We start from the raw sequence: 15,156 nt of genomic DNA on the forward strand, positions 1-15,156 counted from the left end.
AATGGACACGACAAAAATCGTGTCTTTTCATGTGCTTGGGCTGTCCCAAAACCAAGGGACGCACCTTTTCCACCATCGGACACACCTTTTGATGAAGAGTCTTGACTCCTCACCCAAGGGACACACCCCATCGTGGCAAAGAGGTCACACCTATTCATGTGGGGACACCCCTTTTAAAAACAGGGACACACCCCTTCATGAAAAGGTGCACCTATTCCAAGGGTCACACCCTTTCGAATAGGCACACCTTTTGGCACCAAGCACTTATAAAAAGGGTACCTAGAGGGGTTAAAAAGGAAAACCCAGCCCCAAATTTTAGGACCCTAGATACCCAAGGGTTAAATAAACCCACCTTTTAATTTTTATTTTTATTTTTGGGCAACTACCCAATGTAGGCAGCACAAACGAAAAAAGGGCGCACCTTTTCAACGCCCATACAGATTTTCGTCAAACAGGTTGGCCTCGCTGCGCAGCCCCTACCCTCGCCATTTCGCTGCCAGCCCCTAGCCTCGCCATTTCGCTGCCCTGCTCCCCTCGCCATATGCTGCCCTATCCTCGCCAGTCTTTCGGCCCTGGTTCCCTGCTTGCAGCGCCAGATCAGCGATAGCCTCGCCAGCCTGTAGCACTAGATTCAGCGTCAGCCTGCCATTTCGGTCGCAAATCAGCCTTGTACGCCTGCAGCCTGGTTTCGCCAGTGACAGCCTGCAGCCTGGTTTTGCCATCAACCTGTTTCGCCATTGACAGCCTGCCCTCCCCCTTGTTTCGCCACCTTTTCCTGCCAGTTCAGCAGCGGTTCAGTCTTCCTATCGTGATGAAGACAGCCTGTTAAATGCGCCCTGTTCCTGCTTTCCAATCCGGACCAGTCAGCCCCGATCTGCTCCTCGCAACCCACTGCAACATGGACCTCCGGACAGAAATCTGAAGGCCTTTTCTACGCAACAAATTGGCAGATTAAATCAATGCCAGGTGGATTCTTTCCATTCTACTTCTAAGGATTCTCTTGTCATTATCAAATTTCGGCAAATGAAAGACGCTTCCTTAAAGCATGGAAGCCCCTGGTAATTCACCCGGCATTTCAAGGACACCTCAGGCATTATCTACCACACAATATCGTGTTCAGATTGCACAACCAGCCCATTTCGGAGCTTTGGCATCTTGGGTCTTCTGTGTCACGTGCCCTCCTAGTGATTTGGACCACATCCTATATCTTCTGCGTGAGGCACCTCAGTTACATTACTTCCTCAGCACAGTCCAGGTTGTGTTCCACGAGACACGAAGATACCCAGAACCCGATATTCCTCAAGAGTTTGCTGTCCATCTTTGGAGAGAAATTTATCCCTCACCTTCGGCATCTCGAGGGTACTCTCCACCTCCTTCAGCTCCCAGATATCCTCCTATACAGGTTGTACCTTCCCCAAGACAATATTTACATTTTGAAGGCACTCCTCCTCCTGGATATCCTGTACTTCCGACAGCAGCTCCTTATCCCTTCTCAGATCCGTGGACTCTGCAACCTACTCCTGTTCTCTCACGAGCAGTAACACCACTTTCGGCATCACCAGTGTTACCTCTGACAGGACCTCCTTTACCAGACTTCCACGGGTGGTTCCATCTTGCCTCGCTTGCCCCCTCCAACATGAGCAACCTCAGGGAGCAGCCCGAATCATCTTCCAGGAATGCTACAAACTAGAGCGCAAGTTCGTGCTTTTCTCACAGTGATCTCCGATATGTCGCAACGCTTGCGTGAAGCCTCTCCATAGATCAAAGACTCAAGTCCAAAAAAGACCCCTGAAGTCAACGTACAAGGCGAAACACTACTGCAACTTCAAATTTCCCAGCTTCAGGACAACATCTCCAGAGATCAAAGACTCAAGTCCAAAAAAGACCCCTGAAGTCAACGTACAAGGCGAAACACTACTGCAACTTCAAATTTCCCAGCTTCAGGACAGCATCTTCGACTTGGTCCAGAAAGTTCAACAACTTTAAGATTCTCGCAGTACCACACATACAGAGGATGACGTAACGCAACCAGACGACTATGCGGATTCATTCCCACCAGAGGTAGAAAACATTGAACTACGTGCTCTCTACTGTTTACTTCAAGCTTCCAAAACTAAAAGACTTGACATCAAACTTCCGGAAGCCTACACTGGTCAAAGCAATCGTTGAACAGTTGACTAATGGCTCGCAAAAATGCGCATGTATTTTGATACTGTTGACCTCACTGAAGGCAAAAAGATCGCCTTGGCAGCCTCCCTCCTCAAGGATACAGCTTTTCTATGGTGGCAAAGATGCTTAAAGGACGGCAAAAGTGTGTTAACATGGGAACGATTTGAACACGTGCTCCGTAAGGAGTTCATACCTGCCAATGCGGACTTCCAAGCACGTTCAAAACTCCGACAGTTGGAGCAAACGGGCGTCCTGTCTTCCTACATCTCTCAGTTCACAACATTGGTGCTGGAGATTGATGGTTTAATTGAGGATGATCGCCTTCATGCTTCTCAGGCCTAAATCCCTCGTTACGCATTGATGTCCTTAAAGCAAACATCACCACCATAGCTGGCGCTATTGCTTACGCAGAACGCATTATAGATTTCAAAAACACAAGGAAGCAGAGTGCTAATCGCACACAGAACTGTACTATGGCTAAAGGTGCTTGTCCTCAAGATAATCTCAGGTTTCGAAAAAATTCTGGTAATCAAGGTCAGCGACAGTCTCAAGATCCCCAGAAGTCTCAGAAATCGTATGCTGGATTCCAACAGAAGCACTCCTTCAAGGATCGCGTCTCTTCTTCTTCACAAAGTCATCACCGACATCCCCAACATAAAGGTGCGGCCACTGATAAGAAGAACAACTCCAACACAAAAGAACTTTGTACCATCTGTACAGGCGACCATAGATGGTTCGATTGTCCCAAGCGACCAAAGCAAAATTCCAATATGGAACCTAGCACTTCCCAAACAGAAGATGCTACCTTAGCACAAGACAAGAAAGGCAAAGCTATTAGAATGGCAAATACCATCCACCTGAGCCTTGCCAGCAACCCCGAACCTTCCCTAGCCACTCAAGTACTTTGTGTTCAAGGATCGATTCGTGGAACAACGGTCACTATCCTCATCGACAGTCGTTGCTCTCATAATTTCCTAGCTAGTTCTATGGTCGACAAACTTTGGTTGACCACCAGTTCTAGTCTCATGGACTATCAGATTGAACTCGCAAATGGAACTACCTTCTTGTGCAACATCAGGATTTAAAACTTGTCTTTTCGTATCCAACATTATACGGACAAGTTGAACTTCGACATCACGTCTCTTTCTCGGTACGATGTCATACTTGGATAACAGTGGCTCTACGACTATGATCCATCAATCAGTTTTCATAGACATACTATCCAATTTGTCCACCAGGGAAAACTTATTGAGCTAACTGGTTCTAGGGACTCTCCTTCAACCCCAGTTGCCTTTGTCCTACAAGTAAAGAAGTGGGTTCGTAAACGCCAAGTAAAGACTTCACTTCTGTTGGTTACGGCAGTAGAGGAGACACCAACAAAGGATCCTCCTGAGTATCTCAACCTACCTGGATATTTTTCCACAGGAATTGCCAAAGCAGTTACCACCTCGACGACCAGTGGATCACCCAATCAAACTTATTCCCGGCAATAATCCACCGTCGAAATCTCCTTATCGGGTTTCTTACACTCAAATGAAGAAATCCAAAGACAGGTGACCGAACTACTCGACAAAGGTCACATTCGACCCAGTCGTAGCCCTTTCGGATCTCCTGTACTACTTGTGGAAAAAAAGAATAAGTCAATGCGCCTCTGCATCGACTACCGAGCCCTCAACAAGCTCACTATAAAAAACAAGTATCCATTGCCTCGCATCGATGACCTCTTCGATCAACTTCTACACGCAACATAATTCTCAAAGATTGATCTTCATTGAGGTTATCATCAAATTCGCATACGAGAAGGCGATGAGCACAAGACATCTTTTCGAACAAAGCATGGACACTATGAATGTTTGGTCATGCCCTTTGGGTTAAACAATGCCGTGGTCACATTCATGACACTAATGAACGACATCTTCAGGCCTTTCCTCGATAAGTTCGTCATCGTTTACCTCAATGACATCCTCGTTTTCAGCAGATGCCTACATGAGCACAAACAACATCTTCACCAAGTTTTTGAAGTTCTCCATGCGAATTCTCTTTACATCAACATTGAGAAGAGTGAGTTCTTCAAGACCCAACTCGAATATTTGAGACATGTTGTTTCAGCTCAAGGCATCTCTGTGGATTCCAAGAAGATCGAGGTAATCCGAAATTGGCCTACTCCTAAGAATGTTCATGATGTCCGCTCTTTTCTCGGATCGGCAAACTTCTACCATACAAAGGTCTATCAGTTTTTCGAAATCCCAGCTCCTATGTCCGAATTATCGAAAAGCACATGACCGACGCTTTCGACATCACTACAGGAGCAGTCTTGATGCAAGAAGGCAGAGTTATTGCTTTTGACAGCCATAAACATTCTGTTATCCAAACCCGACACCCGGTTTATGATAAGGAGTTTCTTACCGTTGTACATGCTTATCGCTCTTGGACACATTATCTCATGGGAGCCGACTCGGTAGTCAAGACAAACCATCACTCTCTAAAGTATATCTTTACTCAGCCAGTCATGAACGCTCGACAAGCACGCTGGGTTGAGTTTCTGGCCAACTTTCACATGACCATTGAGTACATTCCAGGACTACACAATGTAGTTACAGATGCTCTCAGCAGGTTAGCTCTAGCATCAGCTATGGTAATCTCTATATTATCTGTGGATGTTTTGAATTATTCAAAGGAAAGTATTTCAATGATAAAGACTTCGGCACAGCAGTACAAGTTTTTCAAAAGATCAACCTTCGACTTCCGAACATAAGATTTTCTCATCCTATTCTTATACGGACGACCTTTTGTACTATCAAGATCGCGTCTGTGTACCACATGACAAGGATGTTCGACGTCTTTTGTTAAAAGAGCATCATGTAGTTCCTTATGCTGCCCATCCAGGCATCAACAAGACTTATCGGTTACTCAGTGCAACATACTACTGGCCCCAGATGAAAAGCGACGTCATCAAAATGGTTACATCTTGCTTATCTTGTCAACAAATGAAAGCAAGCCGATGACTTCCATCAGGACTTCTTCAGCCTCTTCCAGTTCCAAGTGAAAGGTGGGAAAGTATTTCCATGGATTTCATTATAACACTACCACGATCCTCTAGAGGTAACACTCAGATTATGGTAATTGTTGATCGATTGTCCAAAATGGCACACTTTGTTGCTTGCAAAAGCAGTGCACAGGCTTCGGACATCGCCAAACTCTTCATACAACACATCTTCCGACACCGATTGCCCAAGAATATCATATCCGAGAGAGATCCTAAGTTTATCAGTCACTTTTGGATTTCACTGTTCGAATCTTTGGGTACAACTCTACTGTTCAGTTGAGCCTACCACCCAGAATCAGATGGCCAGACTGAAAGAGTCAACCAAGTTCTGGAAGAAATGCTTCGACATTATATTCAGTCACGCCTAGCAGCTTGGAAAGAGTATCTACCACTCCTTGAGTTTGCTTATAATAACTCTTTCCATAGTGCCATCAGCATGACTCCATTCCAAGCAGCTTATGGACACACTCCGATTGTACCAACGAATTTTGTACTTCAACATCGAGTGGCCCTAGCTAATCAATTGGTTCAAGAAATGCAAGACATTCTACTCCAAGTCAGGGATCATATGCGAAAAGCGCAAGAGCGGTATCAACGGTCTGCCAACAAACATAGACGTCACCTGGAATTTGACACTGGTGACATGGTGCTATTATTTGTAGCCCCACATCGCTATAAGACGGTTAAGTCTGTGTTTCCTAAGTTGCAACCAAGATACTATGGACCTTTCCGGATCGTCAAGAAAAATTCACCTTTAAGTTACAAATTGGAATTTTGGGTTGTGCTCAAGCCAACTTCAGTCTCCAAGGGATTATTGCATCTCCCAGAGAAGATAGTGCTCCCACAGGAAGAGTTGTGATTGCTAGTTCAACACACCTTCAAAACATGGGGAGTCATGCAACTAGGTGCTATAGTTGCATCTTACTCTAAGGAGGACCGGGGTTTGAAAGAATTTTCATTGCCAATGAACCAGTCGGTTATCCATGCGTGTCCCACTGAGCCTTTAGGATGGCAGCATCGATCTCATCTATTCCTCGACCTTCTCCTCTCAGGTGTGGCAAACTAGAGAGCTACTCAAAACATGGGTAACCAAGCAATCTATTCTAGGATCCCAGGAATTTGGCTAGGCCACATGCCCAAACGATGTACCTAGGAACCTGAGTTATATCTCCCTTTGAGTCTTACCCTTGGGATTTTAAAGCAATTGCTGCCTCTCTATCTTAACACTGCTTTGCATTATCTCTCTATCCATAGGTGCCTCCGTACCCTTATCAAGCTCCAAGTAATTGGTGAACCCTTCCCTCTAGAGGGGAATCTGCCATGTCCCCCAAGACGGGGGGTATTCATGAGCATTTCATAGTTATGTAGACCACTTCCGCACTATGCACCACATTATCCTTCACAGGGACGTTGGAACATGTATCCAAGTCTTTGCATAGAGTGACCAACGCCATAGGCACCCACTATTCATCAATGTTGTATCACAGGTAGACCCATGCATCACGTCAATTGGCATTGTGAACCCTCCTCTAGGTAGCTTCTTGAGAGGGACACAGAGGTCCAGATATAAATTAATGAGCAATTTGAACAGATAGTGCAGTCTTGAGCAAGGAAAATGGAGAAATGAATGTGCCTTTGAATTATTGTTTTAGAGACTTGACGTTGTAGATGAGATGCTCTGGCTCACACTGTGCCCCTTAAGTACTTCTAAAATAAGCTATCGAGTCCTACGTAAAAGCTTTGTCGTCTTGATTATCAGGTGACAAGTACTTGCGACAAGTCGGTTCTGCAGGAGGCTATCCTTACTCTATGTAGCCGAATGTATTTTGATAATCATGCATCCTCTCCCTCTCCTCTCCCTCTCAGTCTGCCGCAGGCCCCTTCCTCTCCTCTCCCTCCTCTCCCTCTCCTCTTAGCCCACCCCCTCCCTGCCCCTCAGCCCGCCCCCTTCTTGCCTCTTCTTCCTCTCCCTCTCCTCTCCCCAGCGTGCCCCCTCCCTCCCTCTCAGCCTGCCCTCTCCCCTTCAGCCTCTCAGCCTCTCCCCTTTACCCCTCCCCTCCCCTCCCCTCCCCACCCCTTCCCTCACTCCCTCCTCACCTCCTTTTCCTGTTTTCTACCCCCTATCTCCCGCAGCATTTTTGGGAGCGGAAGGAGCCTCCAAATTATCAGAGTTGGCCTCCTCACCTCGATTGGCGATGGATACTTCAAAAGCCAATCCTACTCCACCTCCACCGGCCGCGAAAACTATTACCTTTTCTAAAGACAGAGTTGCAGCAGCTCAAGAAGGATGTAGAGATTGAATCCTCTACCACGTTGCTAGCACGCATCTTCGGGTCTCACCCCTCCAGCTCCCAAGCCAGAGACTGGATGCTTGCGGCTCTCCCTCCAGACCTCACTCCACGATTGTTAGATGTTCGTCTTCTGGGACGAGGTTTTTTTCATGTTGTTTTTGACACTCCAGAGGCTGCGAGCATTGTGCTCAAAGCTGAGCTTTTACACGTGGGACACAGTAAGATCTTCTTTGAAGCCTTTCATATTGGTTTCGACCCAGTGGAGGCAGATAAGGAAATCTTTTCTCTCTTCATCAGATTTCTCGGGCTTCCCCAGGTTTACCATCGACTTCTTTCTGTTATTGGGGAGCATTTTGGCGCAATTGCTGAGATCCCACCCAACCAAGGCTGATGAGGTACCTAGAGTTAGGGTCCTCTGTAAGGATCCTAACCTCAAGATGGATCATGTTATGATCTAGCGTCCGGATGGTTCCTTTTTTCGCCAGAGAGTAGAGATTTCAAGTAGACAGGACTAGTGCAGGATATGCAGGACCATTGGACACTTTGCCAGGGATTGCCCCAGGAAGAAGAAAAGGCCCAAGAAGCCCTCTGGTACAGCTACCGCCCCATGGCCTCGATAGGGGGGACAGGGGGGTGGTTCAGGTCCAGCACTTGCTCCTCGGCCTCGACAGAGGGGTGGTACAGGTTGAGCACTTGCTCCTCGGCCTCGATAGGGGGTGGTACAGGTCCATCACCTGCTCCTCGACCCTTACCTACCTCAGGGGCATGCGACGCTCTCCAGTGGGTTCCGGCACGTGTGCAGATCCCTCCTTCAGTTCACGAGGGTACATTAGTGGACTCTGCTTCACCTCGAGCTGTCCCTCCAGTGTCACCTCGCACAGTCCGAGACACTGAAGCTTCGATCTCCTCCCCGGTTGCAGCTTCTTTCCTAGATCCAGCGGTGCCAGACGCTCTTCTTGAGGCAGTAGAGGTCTCCGCGGCTGGGCAGACACAGGATAGAGAGCAGTCCTCACTTCCTCCCTTGGATAGGGGGAAGGGGATGGTTTACACTATTGATTCTCTTCCCTCATAAGGGATCCTTCGCACTCCGGTCTTTGGCTTGCTTCACAGGAACTCTTTTTCAGCCCTGGCAGATGGTTCAGATTTCCTAGAGGAGTTTGTGCCCGCTACTTTTGGGGAGCCAGTGATTGGGTTTCCTGTTGACAGGGCTTCTTCTTCAGGTGGGAGTGTTCTTTTCCCTGTTGATTTTCTGCCACTTGGTTCCATTCCTCCCTCCTCGAGCAGGAGGTCTTTCCCTATTGAGGGGTTTGTTTCCGCCACTAGGTCGGGTAAGGTGTTCCACTCTACATCCTCCTGTCGATGAGGATTATTAGTTGGAACATACAAGGCCCAGGTGGTGTCCCACATCGCCATCGAAGACAGCTGATCCGAAATCAGCTTCATCCAGGTGTTACTGGGGGTTCCATTGATATCTTATTTATTCAAGAGCACAAACTGGATTCTAGAGATTGTGCCAAGTCAGGCAAGTTGCTTTCTGGCCATACTTTTTGGTTGCCTGCCTTGGGCACCAGGGGGGACACTTCTATTTCAGTTTCGCAGTCGGTTCTCCCCTTAGTTGCTGGACACGGAGTCATTATTCCCTCTAGAGCTCAGTGGATTATTCTTTTGATTGGAGGGCGTAAGGTTGGTGTCCTTAACCTGTATGCCTCCAACATTAGAGGGGAACGTGTCCTTATGTGGAAGAATTTGCTCTCCTGGGCCCCCATTGCGGATTCATGGGTGATTGGAGGTGACTTTAACATGGTCGAGTTACCGTCAGACAAAAAAAGGGGTAGAGAAGGCTGATTTCACTCTTTGGAGAGAGCAGCTTGGGATGCCTTGCTTTTTCACTTCTGTGGCAGAGATACTTGGTGGGATGATGCCTTTCTTATTCAGCCACAGTCCCTCATGTTCTCTTGGTCGAACAGGAGGCAGCAGATGCCTATTCATGCACGCATTGATAGATTCTATGTAGATGATTGGGCACTAGACAGAGGTGGATCGGTATGCATTGCTGCTGGGGTTTCCACTACAGACCACTTTCCTGTTGTGTTGGCTATCTCAGAGCCTCATTGGAGAGGCCGCTTTGCCAGCATCAGGATTCCAGATGCCTTTTACACAGAGGAGGACCTTACAGAGGCAGCGCTGCAGATATGGGTTTCTCATGTCTAGAGTGGGCAGCCATGTCCATCACATGTAGCTGCTACCCTTTCTGGTATTAGCGACTTCTACCGCTCAGTTGCTTGTACCAGGAGACGAGATATTCTCAGACGTGAGATTGGTGTTCGCCAGCAGTTGGCAGCTTTGCAGAGGGAAGAGCGAAAACGGCCTTTAGATGCTTGGATTCATGAGCGCCTTGCTGCAGCAAGGGCTCTTCAGCAGATATTGCTTGATCAGAGAGCAGAGTATGCCTTTCATGCACGGGAGTCCTTCTGGATTCAGATGGGTGGTAGAGTCAATAAACACTTTTTCTCTACTCGGCCCTAGACATAGTAGAGAGAGTGTATCCCAGCTTATTGACTCACATGGGGTTTTACAGAGAGGGCCTGATGATGTCTTACGCATAGCTTCAGATTTCTATGCCACCCTTCTTACTGCTGATCCTGAGACACATGATAGAGAGGATGCTAGACAGGCTATTTGGTAGAGCATCCATGTGTTGGTGAATCCGTGTATGCATGAATCCGTGTATGCATGTTCTACTTGATGCACCTTTCACCAACACAGAGTTCAGGACTGCACTTTCAGCCCGTCACAAGGGCAAGTGCCCAGGTTCGGATGGCCTCACCCCGTCTTTTTTCATTGCATTTTGGGATATGATAGGAGGCTATATTACTTCAGCCCTGCAGGCCATTTGGGACTCTGGCGAGATGCCTGGGTCGCTTACAGAGGGTCTCATCCACCTTACCCCAAAAGGAGGTTGCAGAAATTTAGTGTCCCAGTGGAGGCCTATCACACTTCTGGGGACTTGTTACAAGATTCTGGCCAAGGCTATCAGTCTCTGATTGCAGCCCCTTCTCCCTGATCTTATTCATGACACTCAGACGGGATTTGTGCATAGCAGAAGCATTTTTGATAACATTTTCTCTTTCTGGGAAGCTTCAGAGTGGGCCATGCAGAGTGGCCAGAATCTAGCCATTCTGCTTTTGGATTTTGAGAAAGCTTATGACAGAGTAGATTGGGGTTTTTGGGAGGGCACCTTTCTACGCTTTGGCTTTACTGATGCTGGGATGAGAGGTGTTTCCTCTTTGTACAGATCAGCCCACAGCCAGGTACTTATTGGTGGGGTAAGGGGTGAGAGATTTCAGATTTCGAGATCAGTCCGTCAGGGATGCCCCCTTGCTCCCTTCCTTTTTTTGTTCGTGGCCGAAGCTATGAGTATCTATGTTAGATCTCAAGCTGACATATTTGGGCTGAGACTTCCCATCAGAAGGGAAGAGGAGCTACTTGACAGTGAGTTGGCAGATGACACAGCAGTTTACTTGGATGCCACTCCACAGACGCTCACTTCTTTCAGGACAGCATTGGATTTATTTTGCTTGGCGGCAGGGGCGCAGATAAATTGGCATAAATCCAATGGCTTTTGGATCAGTGATGAGGACACTCCAGTTTGGGGGCTTGACATAGGATTCACTTGGGTTCAGAGGGGTGAGCCTATCAGGTATTTGGGCTGCCAGGTCGGCTTGGATATTTCTTCCACGCAGCAGTTTGCTCCCATTTTAGAGAGCATCAGGAGGAAGCTTCTTTTTTGGAGCTCAGCCAAGTTGGATCTTGCCTCTAAAGTTAGTGGTGGTCAACCAGGTCCTCTTGGCCACGGCCTGGTTTGTTTGTTCATGCTGGTGCCGTTCTAGGGACTGCATTCTTCAGCTCAGAAGACCGATCAGAAACTTTCTTTGGAGTGGGCTTGATGGCACAGCAGATGCCTTAGCCAGGGTGGCTTGGGAGACCCTCATCCTCCCTACACAGGAAGGGGGTCTCAATATTATTGATCGAGATTTACAGTGCAGAGCTTTACTTTGCAAGATGGTGGTGCGGGGACTTATGCCAGGGCAAGAACCATGGAAGGACTTTCTTATTAGCAGCATACAAAGGTGCACACCTTCTTCAGGAGGAGACTGGATGAGCAGTGTTAGGCGGATCTTCACCACAGCACACCTCAAGTCAACTTCGTCCCCTCTCATGGTTGCCATTCTGAAAGATTGGGCCAGTTTCAGAAGCACTCTTCGGAGGATTCCTCCTTTCTCTTGGGAAGAGATTGATAGGCAACCCATCATGTGGAATGACAGTATTTTAGATGATCATGGCAGACCACTGGGTGCCTCACTCTACATGCAGTGGTCCAGGTGGGAGAGGGGACCTGCATCATCTATGGGGTCTTGGAAAGCTTTCCGCAGGCTTCCAGAGGAGACCAAATCAAGGTTGACAGGACATCTCAGAGGGAGTGCAGGGAGGATCTTGCAGATTGAGGCAGCCCTTCCAGAGGTTTGGGTAGACACAGATGATATGCCACTCACTTCCTTCACTTGGGCAGGTACTTTTACGAGAGGCGGTGTTCCGCTTCAGGTTTTGGCCTTTCGAGATGCACAGGAGGATGCTTGAGTTTTTAGTGTCCAGGATGGTGGCAGATTGCTCAGGTCCACAGAGGACATCTTGCTTGAGTCTGCTTTTCAGCCTATGAGGGTTGTGGGTCTTTTGGTGCAGGGATCAGATTCAGAGTGGTTCCTAGACCTAGGCCCCCGGCTACTCTCCACCGGGTCTTGAAGGCTCTGGCTCTATGGGGGAGTTCCCATGAGGTATTTGCAGTGGGACCCCGGAGAGTGGGAGTGGATTGACGCAGGGCATCGAGAGAAGAGCATCCCCTTCTTTCGTTACACGGTCAGTAATGCTAGGAGATATCAGCTCAGTAGTAGAGGTTGAAGACCTTCCAGAGTTCCTCATTGGGAGACATTTGATATCACTGTGGATTTGCAGAGGTGTTTCTGGAGGAGACTCTGGAAATCCCACAGGAATAGAAAGATCACTATCTTCTTTTGGCTTTCTATCCATGGTGGGATTGCAGTGAACCTTTGGAGGTCCAGGTTCGGAGCTGATCCTACTTGCCCTCGATGCCTCTCTGCTTCGGAGACTATTCAGCATTGCTTATGGGATTGCGGACAGGCGAGGATGATTTGGATGGGGGTAGCCAAGATTTTCAGTCACTTTGCCCACTCTCCATTTTTTATGACATGGGGCTCAGTGGCTTGGCTTTCTCTTACAGGGCTTCAGGTATTCTATGAGAGATTTGACTCCTCTCGGGCCATTTCGGTTCAACGTCAGCGGACTGAGTCCTGTTCGTTGGATGTGGTACCACACCTTCCTTTTACAGCTGTACATGCCTCTGTGGATACTTCTTGGGAGATTCTAGCGAGCATAGCATCCTGGCATATCTGGAGAGCCAGATGCACAGAGGCTTTGGAGGGTACTCAGGTTCATCCCTCGCACACATTGGCTAGTATCTGGACAGACACCGTACATACTTTGATGGCCGTATGGACGGGTATGTAGGGAGACTCCCGTGCAGCCTCAGCTAGGAGGGCTTCTTTCTTCAGGGAATGGAAGGATTCTCCTTTCTTCTCTGAGACTACTATAGGGTTGAGGTGGCACTTTCAGCCTCAGCCTTGGTTGTTTTCCACCTCATTCTGAGGGGGTTTTTATTTATCCTCATGATTTCATGATGTATTCCGCTTTGAGCTTGCTCTCACGGGTTTTTTCTCTTACTTAATCGAAGTCTCTTTCTTGGGAAAAAAAAAAAAAAGCACTGATAACAGGTTCTTCCTGCAGGATGATGTGGAGAGTGGTGCAAGCTGGGCTTTAGAATTGGGCGGTGAAGAAACGGAGTGCCCCATACATGTGAAGGACCTCAACCAACCACGTCAAATGCTTGTCGAGGTCAGCTATTAACCTGAAATATTCAAGACCTAGCAGAGGAATGCCTTTTTTTGCTTTTTTCAACTCTTCTGAAACCGTAAAAATGGATACAGATGCTGTGCGAGGAAAGGGGCCTCTTCTTAGAGGTTGCTCATGTAATACGAAGTCTAGGACTCACAATTTTAAGAGGTATCATGGAGTCTCGGACTGACAAGATTGTGGCACGCTTCGTTGTTGAGGTACAATGTCTAAAATAGAGTTGTGTATGAAATGTCTTTCAGTGGATTGACATTCCCTAAACTGGTCGCCTTTGGATCCTCTTCATGTGTGCACGCGCATGTGCGCATACATACATATGTATGCAATGTATACACGCATATTTCTACTGAATATAAAGAGATGTGATCCATTTTTACCAAGCAGGGTCTGCTTGTGTGCGCACCTGGATGCACGTGCATGACATTGTCACTCACTTGCCATTTGCTTTATTCCCTAGTTGAATGTATCTAAATGAGCTCACGACCTTTGTAATGGTGTAACGAGTCTGATCCGTCTCAGCCCTTCTTAGTCTTTGGCGCCTTTGTTCTTGTTGGCTTGTCTGGAAGGTCCGATTAGCTGGTGCATAAGTGATTGAGGTAATGTTTCACAGGTTTGCATTTGGTGCAGGCTAAGAGGGATGTCCGTCGAGTAGAGGTTTTGATGTCACTGGTGCAGCTTCTGCGTCTTAATAGTAATAGCAGCTCTTCAATGACTGGCCAGCCAATCAGGTTCAATCAGGCCTCAACAAGGAAACGAGAGTAGTAGCTCTCAAACAGTATGTGGGTTTCGGCAATCATAAATTTTTACATGACCTCCATAAAGGCCGGTGTAAACTCAGATTTTCTCAGGTCTCAATTGTAGAGGGTGTCGTGAGTACAATGAGTGGCATCAGGGCTTTGGAATATAATACTCGCATGTCTCAGTTCAGAGATCATACTGGCAGTTCTGGCTTTTTATAAACCTCTGACACTTGCTGCTCGTTATGCTTTATCAGTTTTGCCTCCTGTTTCTCAAATGGAGCCCTGCATTATTTGTATATTTGTTCTGTGTTCGCCTTGGAGGGTAATCCAGTTTATGGAACCCTTTTCAACGGATTTGCACTTCGCAATTCTTTCGGACACTTCCCCGTTTGTTGGGACACAAAGTGAATAGGTATTCCTTGTGAAGGTTTTGTATGCAGTTTGTCCCTTCCAGATACCTGGAGTCGTTGTACAAAATCCTAATGCCTACTATAGGCTAAGGTTGAACTTTTGGATCACCTCGCTTTTTATTTTCTGGACTCAATTTTTCTGATGTAGTGCATTGTCAGGCTGTCGAATCTATCCTGGCATGGTTACAGATTGAGGTGGAGCCTTGGAAGATTTAGTTTGAATTTAAAGATTTCTTTAGGAGCTATCTCGTAAGCTACGAGCCATGAATTAGATTGTATGAAATATGCTTCTAGATTTTGCATATTATTGCTGCATAGGAGAATGTCGTAACATTTCATTTTCATTGATCTTTTGGTTTTTACTTAGCACTAACCTAAGTGGAAGAGTTGTTGGAACTGTCGTATTCATGTGTAAAACGGCCAAAAAAATTTACAATCTTTCAAGTGGTCACCTTAAACTATGTCTTCAACTCACGTGATTTTAATGCATGCAAGGATACATTTCCATTGCTACG

General features: G+C 47.2%; 1 protein-coding gene across 1 annotated transcript in view; it reads left to right on the forward strand.

Moving 5' to 3' along the window:
* LOC147894812 (transcription factor EMB1444-like) overlaps positions 1-14,902 on the forward strand; it is a 26,997-nt gene extending 12,095 nt beyond the window's left edge. Inside the window, 4 exon segments of the mRNA XM_087385236.1 lie at positions 13,366-13,473; positions 13,566-13,691; positions 14,119-14,204; positions 14,206-14,902. Of these exon segments, the coding sequence (XP_087241362.1) occupies positions 13,366-13,473; positions 13,566-13,691; positions 14,119-14,204; positions 14,206-14,290 (405 nt within the window). The 3' untranslated portion in view covers positions 14,291-14,902.
* Positions 14,903-15,156: the final 254 nt, after the last annotated feature.

The sequence above is a fragment of the Dipteris shenzhenensis genome, chromosome 14 (assembly GCF_047967505.1).
Source record: "Dipteris shenzhenensis isolate YYH24624 ecotype China chromosome 14, Dip_SZ_1.0, whole genome shotgun sequence".
NCBI classification, from domain to species: domain Eukaryota; kingdom Viridiplantae; phylum Streptophyta; class Polypodiopsida; order Gleicheniales; family Dipteridaceae; genus Dipteris; species Dipteris shenzhenensis.